The 16,264-nt window shown below is 41.2% G+C and overlaps 2 protein-coding genes and 1 pseudogene across 3 annotated transcripts in view; 1 reads left to right on the top strand and 2 right to left on the bottom strand.

Moving 5' to 3' along the window:
- STX11 (syntaxin 11) overlaps window positions 1–14,439 on the bottom strand; it is a 71,243-nt gene extending 56,804 nt beyond the window's left edge. For both annotated transcript variants that reach the window (XM_067010954.1, XM_067010955.1), the window contains exon 1: window positions 13,742–14,439. The gene's annotated coding sequence lies outside the window, so the exon portion shown is untranslated. The remainder of the gene's footprint in view (window positions 1–13,741) is intronic.
- On the bottom strand, window positions 3,970–5,381 carry LOC131767877 (large ribosomal subunit protein uL4 pseudogene; annotated as a pseudogene).
- Window positions 13,035–14,712, top strand: SF3B5 (splicing factor 3b subunit 5). The gene is made up of 2 exons (XM_067010959.1): window positions 13,035–14,366; window positions 14,478–14,712. Exon 1 carries the CDS (start codon window positions 14,086–14,088, stop codon window positions 14,344–14,346), a length of 261 nt encoding a protein of 86 aa, XP_066867060.1. The 5' UTR covers window positions 13,035–14,085; the 3' UTR covers window positions 14,347–14,366; window positions 14,478–14,712.
- Window positions 14,713–16,264: the final 1,552 nt, after the last annotated feature.

The raw sequence follows: 16,264 nt of genomic DNA, 5'->3' as shown, positions 1-16,264 counted from the left end.
CAATGTCAGTACAGGTTTGATGTTTTGTTTTTGATACAACTCTACTAAAGTTTGGCACCAAATGCACTTTTAGAAAGTTTTAAGGCTTAATAGAGACTAATAATTTCTCGATGCAGCCTAGAAGTTGAGAAAAGAATACTAAGAATTCTTGAATCTTCCAAATACAGGCAGTCCCCAATGCATAGAATTTCTTCCAAATACAAATGACCACCCCCATCAGGCTCACATGTATAGAAACACCTCTTCTGCTTCTCCCAGTGACCGGACTACCCAGGCGTTGTAAACCCATGCTGACGGCTTCACGGAGGAAAAGAAGGGGGGAAAGATGAGAAGAAAGTAAGGCAGAGAGTTCTGTCACTGCTGCCCAGAGGCTTTTGCTATAGTTCATGTTTTATTCTTTCCCCCAGGCCTGTATTCCCACCTCCTGTTTCCCCCATCTCCACTCCAGAAATCCCTGCCTTTGGGTAGAGCTAAGAGATTTTCCTCTCATTTGGCCGACAGCAGTGAGTGGCTTGAGAGGGGTGGACCACAAGGGCCAGAGCTGCAACTTCAGGTTCTTCTTGGCAGTCCAATTTGGAAATCACAAACAATTTTCTTCTGTATTAAAAACAAAAGCAAAACCACAGTTATAAATGGTAGCTCATTTCTACAACTAGAACATTACACTCTAAGTTAAACAAGTTAGTATGTTTGGACTTAAAAAGTTAATCGCCATTTATGACTTTTTTTTTTTTTTTTTTTGCGGTACGAGGGCCCCTCACCGCTGTGGCCTCTCCCGATGCGGAGCACAGGCCCCGGACGCGCAGGCTCAGCGGCCATGGCTCACGGGCCCGGCCGCTCTGCGGCATGTGGGATCTTCCTGGACCGGGGCACGAACCCGCGTCCCCTGCATCGGCAGGCAGACTCTCAACCACTGCGCCACCAGGGAAGCCCCTATGACATTTTTTTAATGGGAGAAAAAAATGCTCTGAATTCCAAACAACTTTCTTATAATGACTTTTGAACCACAAACCATTTAAAGGATGGAGACAGGAAGTACTCAATCGAGTCACGTGGAATGAGTTTCTCGGCTCCAAAGTCAGGGGGGCAATTGAAAGAGGGAAAAACTATCTGGTTGACAAAGCCGCGTGCAAATCCCTGCAACGTGCCAAGTATAAGAAGTGGAGTTTGGCGGGTAGCTCTGCAGGCACTTAAGCAGCTAGACTGATGGGAATATGACTAAACACAGTTACTGCTTTTCTAAATTTTTATAATGATGAAGATATTTCTAGCACCTGGCATCAGCTTTGTAGGCACTCATACCAATAGCTCCACCACCCTCTCTCCTTTGTTAACAGTTGGTCCAACAGGAGTGAAGGGTGGGAATTGAGACTATAGCCCTTTAGGCACTGACTGGGAGAAACTTTTCACCTGCCAGATTAAAGCAACATGACTCTTGCCATTACCTTTGGGCAAATATCATGGATTTGGCAGGCTGAAACTTTGCTGCCCAACTGCTTGACTTCCTGGCCTAAGGTCTCCAAGTCTCTTCTGGAAATTGTTTGTAAATATGGTCCAGAGGTTTTGCAAAACGTTATAAAGTGGTCTAAGTGAAATTTTCTTCCGCTTTGGTGTACCTGACTAACTGACTTTTTTCTGGAAAAGTATCAGAAACAGACCAGAGTCAGTAGTCATTTATGTGAAGCACAAATTGCTTTTTAGATATTATTAAAGAATTCAAATCTCAGAGCCCAAGGTTCTTGAGCATCTTCTTCCCACCATTAACAGGAAGAAAGACCTATGAAGGTTTTAAATAACCCCATTGCCTGAATACATCTGGATAGATTTAAGATCTTGCAGAAGTCAGTGGGCCCAGAGAGAGGAAGAGCGGTAGCTTTGGAAGGGAAATGTCCATGTCATTGGGAAAGAATAAAGGCCAAGACTTAAGGCTGGTGAGAGAATCAAAGGAACAATTCGCAAGCAAAACAGCCTGTAAAGAGATCAAAATCAGTCCCTTGTGAACGAAAGTGGATTCTTACATTCCTATGTAAGACCTGGTGAAGGTTTTCCGTGGCAGAAATAGGGCACCTCAGAAGATCAGGGTACAAAATCTTTCCATAAACCATAAGACCAAGAGCAACTTTTTGGTTTTTGTTGACAGCTACCAAAGAAAAGCAATCAATATGTTCCAAGGAAAGACCGCAGAACAATAGCCAGGGATAAAATAAAAAGGATGCATTGGGGTTTAGCAGCGGTAGTCTCAGGAGTGGAGACAGAATCCCTGAACTAAATGCAGTATCCAGAGACTCCTCACAACCTTTAGTGTTACTACTTGTGCCTTCCTTCTCTATCCCACAGCAATGGACAGATTGTTTTTGTTTTTTTTCAATGGCTTTAAACTCTGCTACTATTTTAGTCATTTCTAGATACCCAGTTAGCTGACAGATCGCTGGTGCAACACCCAGTTCATCAAGCCTCACTGTGGCCTTGCACCCTACACCCCCCTCCCCAGCCCTTCTTACAGTTCCCCTCATAGGGAATTACAAATGAGCATCACTAGGGAGTCACGCCGGCAGTCTGGAAGGCAGAGCCCTCTGTGCAGCTCAGGAGACTTCAAATACACAAGCTCTCTTCCCACCCCACTCCTTTGGGCTAAGAGACACATTCATATTTGACAGCCTATCCCTCGAGTTTCTTGCTTGGCTACGGGGAAGCAAGTTGCTTCTCTTAATGGAAGGAGTTGCTGGATTTGCCTCCCAGTGGGGTGAGGGCTTTGTTGTGAGGGCTCCTGGCTGTGAGTCTGGGCTGTGGGCTCAGGATCCTTGGCCTGATCTGCCACCCTCCTGCCACCTTTCTGGTTTGGCTCTTCTCTGGGGGGGACGGTCGTTGCAGTTTAAGGTCTGATTTGGGGTCTCCTCCTTCACATAGGAAAACGTGACCCTTGGGTGTTTTTAGGTGTGCCAGGGTGAAGTGGGGACCCGAAATTGGGGACCCGAAAACATCACTGGTCTTCCCACCAGGTGGGTTCAGATGCCATCCACTCGTCCAAGATACCACTTCCTCTCCCCCTGTTGGGCGGGGGGTAGTCCTTTTAAGTGTGTTCTGAGGTTCTTTCGTTGATCCAAAACTTTAGGTGCCATCCTATTGAGCCCACTTGGAGGAACAGCTTCCTCTGAACTTACAAAAAGACTACTTGATCCTCCTCCCAGAGGCGTCATGACCTGGAGCTGGCTGGCAACCTTCTCTGGACCTGTTGCCTTCAGCTCAGAGCCTCCCGCAATCCTCCTAATCTTTACATTACGGTTAGTGTATTTGTGTCTCATTTAAGAAACCCTCTCTACCTCAAGGTTGTGATGATATATTAATCTTTGAATAACTTTATAATTTGTCTCATATTAGATCTCATATCTACCTGGGGTTGACTTTTATGTATGGTGTGAATTGAGTCCAGTTGCATTTTTTTCCCTCACGGTACACAACGGTCTGAGCTTCACTTATTGGAAAGACTGTCTTTTCTCTCACTTCCCTGCAGTACACCTATGTCATTTATCAAGTATCTTTTTTTATGGGGGCCATTTCATTTATTTATTTTTTTGCTGCTAGAATATAGAAATATTATTACTCCTTTATATTGATTTTGTATCCAGCAACCTCCCTTAAATATTTTAAACTACATTAATAGATTTAATATGTTCAAATTACTTTGAAGCATTTTGAATGTCTGACTAAGCAAACACATGCTCCTTGTAAGAAAAACCTTCCAAAGCATTTCAAAGACTCTGAAAATCTAATTTAACTTATAAATTTGGTAAATCCATTTCTCTTAAATATTAGAATACCACTTATAAACTTGCTCACATTCTTCTTTTAATTTGAAATTATAAATCAATTACATGTTTTAAATAAATAGAACTGTATTTATCTATCAGATAGTCTAAAAGGCAAACGTCTCTTAAGTATTACAGATACTTTATTTTTTAATTATTATTATTTTTTTCATGTTTCTCACTGCCTCTTTGATCAGGTCTTTATTCAAAATTAGCTGTCCAAAATGATTTGACCTTTACTGAATAAACAAATTTAAGTTTATGCAGCAGCCTTCTTTTCCTCTGTGGTGGGTTTCTTTTCTGTAGGCTTCTTTTCAGCTGCTGGTTTCTTGGTCACTGAAGACTTTTTTCCCACCAAAGCCTTCTTTGGCTTCTTCAGCTTCTTAACGCAAACAGCCTCCTTTCCTTTCTTCCCCATCACAGGCGTCTTGCTTGGAACCCCCTTCTCATCTGATTTGGCTTCTGGTGCTGCTGCTGCCCTATCCATCCGGATTTTGTGATTCTTGGCCTGGCAGAGAATGGTGTTACGGTGCGTGGTCTTTGCATATGGGTTTAGCTTCAACATGATTCTCAGGTTTTTCAGTGGATTCTTCTTCAGGACTCTGCGATGAATCTTCTTGCGTGGTGCTCGGAGGGCTCTTTGGATCTCTGGGTTTTTCAAGATTCTGCTAAGGTCTATACTGAGCATCTTGTGCATGGGGAGGTTGTAGTTACTCTTGAGGGGAGCAGCTTTACGCCTAGTGCCATACAGCTCATCTAACTTGCGGAAAGCACTTTCAGTCCAAATGCAGAAACGTCCCACATGCCCACCAGGAGCAAGTTTCAAAATGTTCAGTTTGCTTATATTAAACAGAGTAATTCCAGGAATGTTTCTGAAGGCCTCGATGATACCGTTGTCCTCATTATAGATGACGCAGTGTCCCCTGCGCCGGATACGGTGACAGTTTCTCATTTTGCTTTTGCCAGCTCTCATTCACTGCGAGGCGTAGACCTTTTGGATATCATTCCAGGCCTTAAGTTTCTTCAAAAGCAAAACAGCTTCCCTGGTCTTCTGGTAGCCTTCAACTTTATCTTCAACCACCAAAGGAAGTTCAGGAACTTCCTCTATACTATGACCTTTAGACATGACCAGCGCTGGTGAAGCCGAGGCAGCCAACGCAGAGCAGATGGCATATTGCTTCTGTGTTGTATTCACTCTGTGGTGCCAACATCGCCAGGTCTTGGTTGGTGCAAACATGCGGCCCCCATGACACATATTTCCAAAAGCATCCTGGCCAGAACGGTGAGTGCCGCCACCTCGAACCCTGGGAATTCGAGCCACAGCTCTGCCAGTTCCCCAAGACTCAGCACTGGTTTGATGACCTGCTAATTCACTGACAGCATAGGGCTGTCTGTTGTTTTTGCGCAAGTTGGTGTGCACAAAGTTCACAATATCTGGTCGAATGGGAGCCTTGAACACAGCAGGCAAAGTGACATTTTTGCCAGATGATTTCCCCCTTTTCAGAGTACACTGATATCAGTGGACGAGCACACGCCATGGCGGGGAGAGGAGAAGGCCATGCTCCCCTCAACCCGGCGGCTACCACAGGAAAAGCTACAAATACTTTAAATAACATACATAAACAGATTATTCCTAAACCTAACATGAAAGTATTAATACTAATGGTATGATTTAATTTATCACCTTTGCATTTAATTATAAATCTTCCTCTGGTTAAAAAGTCATTCATCTACTACATGAAGCAGCAGTTTTAACATTGAAAATGATCAGAGAGGTTCTATTTCAGGAGAACTGAGGTTACCACCTGGAGCAAGTCATTGTTACTGAGTATGCAATTTATAACCAGAAGATTACTTACCAGTAAGAAATTTGAGATTGGGAAGAGGACTTGGGGGGAATTTAGGTTCAGGATAATCTTTTCTGAACTACAGGTGGACACGTGAGTCCTAAAAACCATCTGTAAGAGTGGCTTCCAAGCCCAAACCCCTCAAGTGAAATTTCTCAACCTGCCTCTTTGCGTTCATAAAGTAAATAACCCAGCCGATAGCCATTCCTTGAGCCCTCTGCAGGCCCAGGGGTGTGCACACCAGCAGCAAGTGAGCCTTTGGGAGGACAGGCCAGGGAAGAAGACTGCACAAGCCCTGTGATTCTTGGAATTTGTGTTTCGAAGCTTGGTCTGTGTGTGTTTGAGCCAGGGGTTAAGGGAGTATCAGGAGGGATGGATACATACCCTTGACCCATGGACTTTTCAGCTCATGGGAGGGTGCAGCTAGTGGGAAGCCATAGCAGGACCTTCTAAAGTGAGGGGGGCCCAACACCAGGTCCACTCTTGCCTTGATCTAGGGGCAGAACTGCACCTAAACTAAGACAAAACTTCAGGTGCTTTTCTGACTCTTTAAAGTAAAGCTATTAAGCCAAATATAAAGATTATCCTAACAAATCAAGGGACTCAAAAGCAGAGACGAAAGCCTATACCGACAGCATTTTGCTCTCTCTCGAGGGCCCCATAGAATAAGATGGTGACTGGACATATTTTTGTATTTCTATAGAACAAATCAGTTCCTCAGACAACTGAAACTGTTAACTCACTAAAACTTTATTATTAGAGCAGTCCTCAGTAGCTGTAATGCAAGAATTCCTTTATAAGAGAGGGTTAGAGGCAGATATCTAGTTGGAAGTGGGGAGACTTGAAACTGCATTTGCAGAGTGGTTTACATAAGCTGAAGAAAATGTGAAAGGAACAGGTGGGAAAAGGGCACCATTGGTACTTTGCCATGACTGTGTGTGCCAGTCTGTTCCACCCCCCAAATTCCTTTTTGGCTTTAAGCTACCATAAATAAATTAACAGCATTAAAAATATTAGGCTAGGGCTTCCCTGGTGGCGCAGTGGTTGAGGGCCTGCCTGCCAATGCAGGGGATATGGGTTCGTGCCCCGGTCCGGGAGGATCCCACGTGCCGCGGAGCGGCTGGGCCCGTGAGCCATGGCCGCTGAGCCTGCGTGTACGGAGCCTGCGCTCCACAACGGGAGAGGCCACAACAGTGAGAGGCCCGCGTACCACACACACAAAATATATATATATATTAGGCTTGCTTCTGTGTCATTTTCTTTTTGGGCCACTGTACACAGCATATTAACACAGATCCTTTGGGGAATGCTAAGTTAAACACTCATAGGTGACAAATGAAGGAGAAATAATACAAATGAATAAAATCACAAAAATACAGATTTTCAAATATGTTTCTGTTTTATGAAAATAAGTGGAACTTGTGAAAAGTGAAAGAAACCATACTTTGATAAGCCCAAAGGCTTCTCTCTTCTATGCACATACTTGTTCTAAAAATTCAAGATGAAACAACTTCCCTGTGTTGAATCAAAACTGCCAGGCATTAAAGCTCCCTTAGGAACTAGACAAATCTTATACTTTCTCAATTCAAATCAGAAGAAAGGTATAAACTCAGCTCCTATCCTCCAGGTTAAGCTGTGACTTTTACTCTATGTAGACCATAATGAATCACATGTTTAATTGGATACCTGAAATGTTGCATAGAAGGTCATTCCTATCCAATTCACTTTTTTTAAATAGTAGGTCCTTGTTGGTTATCTATATTAATAGAGCAGTGTATACAGGTCAATCCCCAATTCCCAATCTATCCCTCCTCCCCAATCCATTTCACTTCTTTTTCTCAGATTCCGTATGTTAATTTGTGATTACTGATGTTCAAGGACCTCAGCTGAACTGACTCAGCTATGAAAAACCATTCCTTGCAATCTATATAGATAACTGATTGAAGCAACTCTAAAACAGTTAAAATTTAATATATTCATAATTTTGTAAAGCCTTGTCGTGGGTCTTTTTTACTGACATTAACTCCATAGAAAAAATTGTTCCCCCCAAATCCACATCTTTTAGGCTTCGAGTAAAGGATGGTCAAGACTTTGAGATGGATAGTCCCAACTCCTGGGGGATGCTTTGAGATTTGGGGGCGTAGCCATGCTTAATCCAGTGTGTTAATCTAATTCAATGAGTATTTATTGAGTGCCGACAATGGGTAAATCACTATGCTAATATAATGGAGAAAACAGTTACATATTTCAAAGGAACTTATGTTCAAATGAGATATGCCATATGTACCCAGTTTACAGCATGATTTATGTAATTATTCCTTTACTGTTGTCACCAAAATTGTTTCCAATCTTTTGTTGTCATTTAAGATGCTGTCGTGAACATTCATCATTCATTCATTTTTTTCACTGAATATTAATTCAGTACCTATGATATGTCAGTCATTAATCTTAGTGCTGCAAGATTTCATATTACTGCAACAAATGGAACATGTACATAATACTTCAAAGTTCCTTTGTGAAATTTCTCCTGTAAGAAATTTTTGTTCAGAAATTACACCTGCTTGTTATTGAATGTTATCACTAAACAGAGAAGGACCAGCCTATAAAATCTCAAGAGAAAAGTTATTGAATACATGCCCATGGAAATCATATCTGCTCTAGGAGAATTTTAAAAGTACAGGACTCTTTATCCTTTTGAAGCATATGCCCAATTAGAGATAAAACCCTCCAAAAATTGAGATTTCTAGGTCTGCTCAGATATATGAAACCCATGGTAGCTGGGAAAAGAAAAGCTGAAGCTAAAGACATTTTTGACCACAGCAAAATAGGATCATGTCCAGCAAACTTCTTTTTAAAAATTCCCTAGATTCCATATCACCTAAATTCCACATCATCACTTAATCCAGCTAAACATAAAACCCCAAAGTAAAATATGTATGATGATAAGGGAAAGACTGCTTGCTTTTCTTCTAAATTATCAGTATAGTTGCCTTTGAAAACACAGCAAACCAAAGTTTTGTCTTCAGCATTTCAGTCACAATGTAACTTTCCTGCCTGCCATGGTTGAGAAGTTCAAGGTGCCTGATTATAAAATGTTCTCTATCACTGGTCTGTTTGTTGGCCTTAAATACTGTTTTGGCGACCCCTAGTGTGAAACATGATATCAACACCTGTACGTATAGAAAATCCTTTTATGACTTTAAAACTTGCTTACAGAAAAAGGGTATCTAAAATAATTTTTCACCAAATGAGATGTGATTTTAGTTCATTTCAATTTGAACTTTGTATTTTTCTGCAATAGTAATAAAATTTAAATATAATTTCCGGATACACAAGATCTTTGACAATCAATAAGAGGGTAGTTATTTAGAGTATAATACACCCATACAGTGGAATAGTATGCAGCTTTAAAACAAGACAAAAAAAAACAAAAAAATAAGGAAGATTTTTATGTACTCATATGAGATGATCACCATGATATGTCAAAGAAAACAAAACAAAAAGCAAACAAAAAAGTCAAAGAAGAGAACTATGGTGAGCATTTTGCTACCATCTAAATTTTAAAAGGGGTAAAATATCATACATATCTATATATACTTAAATAAATATATCATATATATTTGTGTTTTCATTTTTTTAATCTCTGGAAGGATAAATAAGATATGCATGGCAAAGGTTACTTACTGAGGATGGGCGTGGGAAGTGAGCACATGTTGGGAACTGCATTCCTTTGTATACATTTTTGGTTTTGAATGATGCCTTGACCATTCAAAATATTAAGTGACTTTAAAAAAATTTTAAAGCCCGCAGCTTTAAAGATAGACCAAGAAAAGATGAAAAGAGAAAAATGTTACCTCACATTTGCAGACTTAAAAAATAGACTAGACAAATGTAAATTTTCTATCTAAAAACATATATTTTTTTCTTTTCCTTATACATTTTTTTATTCTATATCCTTTCCACTGGCATCTTGTCTTGCTTATTTTCCTTACTCAAATGAATGCCAAATTGTACGATGGCATTTGATAGTTACATTGAAGCAAGCTAACAGGCAGGATCCACTTGAGGTAGTATCTTGGGACTAGAAATAGTAACAGCTCTCCTGGCATGTCTTGCCAACAAGGCCACTGGTTCCAAACCAAAAGTCTTTATTGACAAGAAGTGTAAGAAAATGTGATATTCTTTACTAGGTGACAATTTAAGAGTCATAAAGAACATCTTTAAATATATATAGCAGATACCCAGGAATAAATCTAATAGAAGATGTGAAAGATCCATATGGAGAAAATTATATAAGCTTTATTTAAAGTCAAAAAAGTAGACTTACATAAATGGAAATATTTACTATGTGCATAGATGAGAAAATTCAATATAGTTAAGATGAATTCTCCCCAAATAAATCTATAAATTCAATGTAACTACAATTAAATGTGAAGCAGGGTTTCAGTGTTATCTGTAAGCTGATCTTCATACATGGAAGGTTTTTTTGATGACTTTGAGAGTCATTTGGGGGACTAAGAGTACAACATACTATTCAGAGATTTATTTAGATTTTAAAAGTTAATGTTCAATTTATTAAAGTTATAAATTGAAAAACTGCCTCTTTCCTTAAGCATTTAAGCTCAGCAAAAAAATCCTAAACTATTTATTAGCTTAGTAAATTTTCACAATCACTTTTAAGAGGCTTTTGGATAAAATTTAGTTTCACTCCAAATTTTTACTCTTAAACATTTTATACCATACCTTTTAATGTAATACTTCAATTTTCCTTTCAAGGATTGCAACTGTCTGACTTAACAAATCAAACCTTTTCATGTACTTAAATTATTTTCACAAATCTAATTAATTCAATTTACAAATATGTTTTTTAAAGTTATATATTCCACATCACTGTATAAAACAGTGATGAATTGTGCCCCAGCCCCACCAAATGGTGGGGTTAAAGGCCCCAACAAACATTTAACTGCTAACCCCTACTAACTCAGAATGTGACTGCATTTGGAGATAGGACCTTAATGTGAAATGAGGTCATATGGGTGGACTCTAATCCAATATGACTTGTGTCTTTCTATGAAGAGGAGATTAGAACACAGACACACAGAGAGGGAAAACCTTGTGAAGACACAAAGAGAAGATGGCCATCTGCAAGACAAGGAGAGAGGCCTCAGAATGAAACCAAGCCTGCCAACACCTTGATCTTGGACTTGTAGCCCCCAGAACTGTGAGGAAATAATTTTCTATTATTTAAGACACCCAGTTTTTGGTACTTTGTTTTGGCAGCCCTAGGCAACTAATATACCTTGGCTCTTAATTAATACATGTAAATGTATTTCCCATCTAGCTCCAAAGGTCTTTGAATTTGAGGTTTTTCCTCTCATATCCTTAGAATCATTCTTAATGATATAGAAATAATACTAATTTTCATGGTTTTATTTGATTACTCAATCACAATTTCCATGAGGATTTTACTGACATTTCTAAATTCATGTGGAAGAGCACAGGATCAAGAATAGTTAAGACATTTATGAAAAAAGGTACAGGCTTTTACCCTGTCAGATATCAAGACTTACTGTAAGGCTACAATAATTAAGATCTTGTGTTACTGGTATGGGTACAAAGAGCCTAATAGAATAGAATGCCCAGAAATAGACCTACACATATACAACAGAAGCATTGAAGATGAGCAGGGGATGTACTATTTAATGAGTGATTGGTTATCACTGGGAACTAGTTAGCCATATATAGATCCCTAAAGCAAAACAAAACAAAAACTTCCAGGTGGATTAAGTTTCTAAACATGAAAAAGCAAAATTCTAAAACTTTTTAAAGAAAATGAAGGAAACGATTTTTTATGGTCCCAGAGTAGAAGAGAATTTTATTTTCATTTTTTTAAACCAAATGCAAAAAGCACAAACCATAAAGGAAGGCTGATACATCTGACTACTTTAAACGTAACTTCAGTGTAACAAGAGATACCCTCTCTTTCCATAAAGAAAGGGTAAAAGATGAGCCCCAGACTGGAAAAAAAATATTTTCATTTCAAATAACTGGCAAGTGAAGTATCCTGAATGTTTAAAGATCTCCTTAAAAATTAGTAAGACAAAGACAAACATCCCAATAATAAAATGGGCTTCCCTGGTGGCGCAGTGGTTGAGAGTCTGCCTGCCAATGCAGGGGACAAGGGTTCGTGCCCCGGTCTGGGAAGATCCCACATGACCCCCGGAACGGCTGGGCTCGTGAACCATGGCCGCTGAGCCTGTGTGTCCGGATCCTGTGCTTCTAAAAGCTAGATAAAACCCATAGCTAAAGCTACATATATCAACAGGGATACTGACAAGGAAACAAACAACTTTCATAACAATACATACAGTGTCATTTATATGACGCTTTTAAACATGCATAACAAAAACATCTATTGTTTATGGATATACAAACTTTCAGCAATCAAAAACACAAGATCAGGGTAATTAATTCTAGATTAATACAAAGAAATTTTCAAGTTCATTTGTAAAGCTTTATTTCTTTTCTTTTTTTTTCTTTTTGCGGAGCACAGGCTCCGGACGCGCAGGCTCAGCGGCCATGGCTCACAGGCCCAGCCGCTCCATGGCATGTGGGATCTTCCCGAACTGGGGCACGAACCCTTGTCCCCTGCATCCGCAGGCAGATTCTCAACCACTGCGCCACCAGGGAAGCCCAACAGTTTTATTTCTTTAAAAAACAAAAACAAAACAAAATAACAAAGTTGGGAACAAAAATGGCAAAATGGCAAGGTTTGATATATCTGGATGGTAAATCCACAGGCATGCCTTATAATAGTCTCTATGTTTTAGGAATGATACATTTGTTATAACAAAGTTTAAACTGAAGGGGCAACATTTTTTTTTCATTTTTTATACTGGCATTTATTTGATCCCATAAGGAATATTTTTGTAATTTAAAAAAAATTTTTTTAAATAAAGTTGAATGTATTTAAGGAGTGCAACATGATTTGATACACATATACGCAGTGAAATGGTACTATAGTCAAGCTAATTAACATATTCATCTCCTCCCATGGTTACATGTGTGTTGAGAACACCTGAAATATACCCTCTTCGGAAATTTTCAGTATGCAACACAGTATTAACTATAGTCATCATGCTGTACATTAGATCTCTAGACTTACTGGTCCTACATAACTGCAACTTTGTACCAGAAAAAAATATTTTAAAGTTATCTTTCACTTAGTAAAGAGTTCTATTTGGCTGTCATGCAGTTGTTTATCCATTCATCAAACGTTTTTTGAGAAACAATCTCTGCCAGGCTATGAGAATATCATAAAAGAAGCTTATGATACGAGACATCATCGAAGAAAGACAAGTAAACAATTTTTTCAAGTAGTTTGTATTCGCGTGAGGAAGTTCTTAAGCCAAATATTGGTTATAAAGTGATAATAACAAAGAGACGTACAGGATAAAAAGAGGAAGAATTTACATCTGCCTGGAGTAGCCAAAGGCAATTTCAAGGAGATACTTTCGAGCTGACTTAAAAGGAGAAATGTTTGCCAGGGGAACAAAAGCATTCCAAGCGGTGGGAACAGTTCCTACGGAGAAATGGAGAGGCGAGCCGCACGGAAAGATGAGAAAGAAGTATAGGCTGAGGGCGTGTACGGTGGGGTGAGAAGTTGGAGGGAGGATATCAAAATTAGAAGCTCGAGAGGAAGGAGGGGCTTGATGTGGGCGCCGGAACATGTCGGAACTGGTGCTGTACTTTTGTCACCAGGCAGGAAACGGCGGCCCTGCAAGCGTTGAAATAACTTTCCACACAACTTGTAAGATACTTGGCTGGCACCAGAACTCGGGTCTCCTGACTTCAGCGTGGTCCACCCCTGATTGTGAAGGGGCTACTGTGTCTCGTTAGCTTCGAAAGCGGAATTTCACCAAGAGTTCATTTACCCAGGTGCTTATAGCCCTGTCCTATTAGGGTTTCTCATTTCCACTCAGTCCCAAACCGCCGGAGGATGCTTCATACCTCCCAGACACCGCGCTCCATTAAGCCGCCCACCGTCTTTTAAACATCACTCAGGGGTCCCAAGAAGCCTGCACTCACCGCCTCTCGGAGACCACAAGTCCCAGCATGCAAGGCTCCTGTTAGAAAAGGGCCACTAACTAGACCAGGATGCAACGCTTTGCGAAGGGGGCGGGGCTCTCTATAGGGGCGGCCCAGTGGTAGCGTCGCCTGGGCAACTCCAATTAGGTGACAGAATACACTTCCGCTTCCGCCTCTGAGCCCTGGGACCGGGAATCTGCACGACTTCGTAGATGTGACGCCATCCGTCTGCGACCGCGCGGTTCTGGAGGTAACGCCGGGTGGCCCCTCTCCGGTTTGAAGCCCTAGGGCAGTTCCTTGTCGTCTGCGGCCTCTGACCTGGGAGCAAAGAGAAAAGCGGCGAGATGACGGACCGCTACACCATCCACAGCCAGCTAGAGCATCTGCAGTCCAAGTACATCGGCACCGGCCACGCCGACACCACCAAGTGGGAGTGGCTGGTGAACCAGCACCGCGACTCCTACTGCTCCTACATGGGCCACTTCGATCTTCTCAACTACTTCGCCATTGCCGAGAATGAGAGCAAAGCGCGAGTCCGCTTCAACTTGATGGAGAAGATGCTGCAGCCTTGCGGCCCGCCAGCCGACAAGCCGGAGGAGAACTGAGACCCCGCCGTGTCACCGCTGTACGTGAGCACCTCTCCCTGAGTTCCGCCGGTTTGCCGTCATTCCCGCGTGTTCCTCCCCCAAGGGGACTGATTTTCCATGGCTCTGCTTCTCGTGCTTTACTTGTGCAGAGGTGCTTACTGGGGGCGTCCCGCCTGACCTGCCTTCCTGTGGACCCTGTTTTCTTGTGGAACACAGCGTTGGGAGACCGTCAGGACTCCTGAGAACTGTTACAGGACCGTGGAGAGAGCCTAAAGCCAGCAAACGTTAGAGAAGACGGCACTGGAGTGAGACGGGATTTAGAGGCTCGTTTTCGGCTAGTTGATTGTCGTTGTTGTTTTTTCCATAAAGTTTGGAAATGTTTCAGTCTCTTGGTGTGGACTACTTGTGTTCTGGTGGAGGGGTCCAGGGACGGCTCTGGAACTGTGGTTTCAGGGGAGGCGGGAGGATGGGGGGGAATAAATAAGGGGAGGGTTGCGGAGGGATTGGGCGGTAGTGCAGGACCAACGTTCATTGCCGGACACTTAAATGCGTCCTGCACAACCTTTAGAATGTTCCCCAACCCCGACTTTTCCCAAGAACTTTTTTCAGGCCCATAACGCTTTCAGTATCGAGGTTTGTGATCATTGTATCCCTTCTTTTTCTTTCATTCAAAAATATATTTGTTGGCATTGCCCTCTCTCTGTAAATTGCATCCTCTCTTTCTTTTGGGACTTTGTGGACGTGTCTCGAGAATTGACAAGCTGTCAAAACGAGTTCTTTCATTAATTCACCATTCAACAAATATCTGTTGAGCGCTATGTGGCAGGCATTTCCCACGCTTTAGGGGCTTGTATTACACTAGTTGGGGGAGCAGGAGGCCCCACGAACTGTAGACATAAGTAAGCAAATGTTAGACGGTGCTGTGGAGAATGGGAGTAGCAGTAGGGTTGCAGTTTTAAACAGGACGCTCATGTTAGACTATTGATAAGGTGAGATTTGAGCAGAAACTTTAAGGAAGTGAAGGAAATAGCCATGCAAAAACTAGAGATATTACTTTCCAGGCAGAGGGAACTTCCAGTGCAATGTTCCTAACACAGGATTGTGTCTGACTTGTTGGAAGAGCAGCAAAGAAACAAGTATGGCTGAAGGGAGTGAGCAAGGAGAAGAGTATAGGGATAGATTATGGAGAGGGAACAGATAAGAGTGGAGCCTGGTAGTCCAGTGTAGACTTGTGGCTTTTACCCTGAAAAGGTGGGGAGCCATTGGAATATTATTAAATGATACGATCTGACATATTTCAGATCAGTGGATCTCAAACATTTTGGCCTTGGAACACCATTACATTCTTAAAAATTCTTGAAGACCCCACAGACCTTTGTTTTAGAATATTATAGCTGTTGCTGGTCACCAAATTAGAAATCAAAACTGAGAAAAATTTTAAATACCTGTAATTCATTTTTAAATAACAATAATAAAACCATTACATGTTAACAAAAACATTTTTTATGAAAAATAACTATTTCCCAAAACAAATAATTTCGTGAGAAAAATGGTGCTTTTTTAAAAAAAAACAATTTTGCAGATGTCTTCAATGTCTGGCTTAGGTTAAGACAGCTGGATTCTTGTGTCTGCTTCTGCATTCAAACTATTGGCATATGAAGTTTTGGTTGAAGTATTTAAAAAGCCACTTCACATAAATATATAGTAAGGGAGAAATCTTTTTAAAATTTATTAAATTTATTTATTTTTGGCTGCGTTGGGTCTTAGTTGCTGCGTGTGGGCTTTTCTTTAGTTGCGGAGAGTGGGGGCTACTCTTCGTTGTGGCGTGCAGGCTTCTCATTGCAGTGGCTTCTCTTGTCGTGGATCATGGGCTCTGGTGTGTGTGCTTCAGTAGTTGTGGCACGCAGGCTCAGTAGTTGTGGCTCGCAGCCTCTAG

Source organism: Kogia breviceps, chromosome 13 (assembly GCF_026419965.1).
Source record: "Kogia breviceps isolate mKogBre1 chromosome 13, mKogBre1 haplotype 1, whole genome shotgun sequence".
NCBI lineage: Eukaryota > Metazoa > Chordata > Mammalia > Artiodactyla > Physeteridae > Kogia > Kogia breviceps.
Note: the sequence above shows the minus strand (reverse complement) of the source record. Positions and strands in the feature narration are given on the sequence as shown.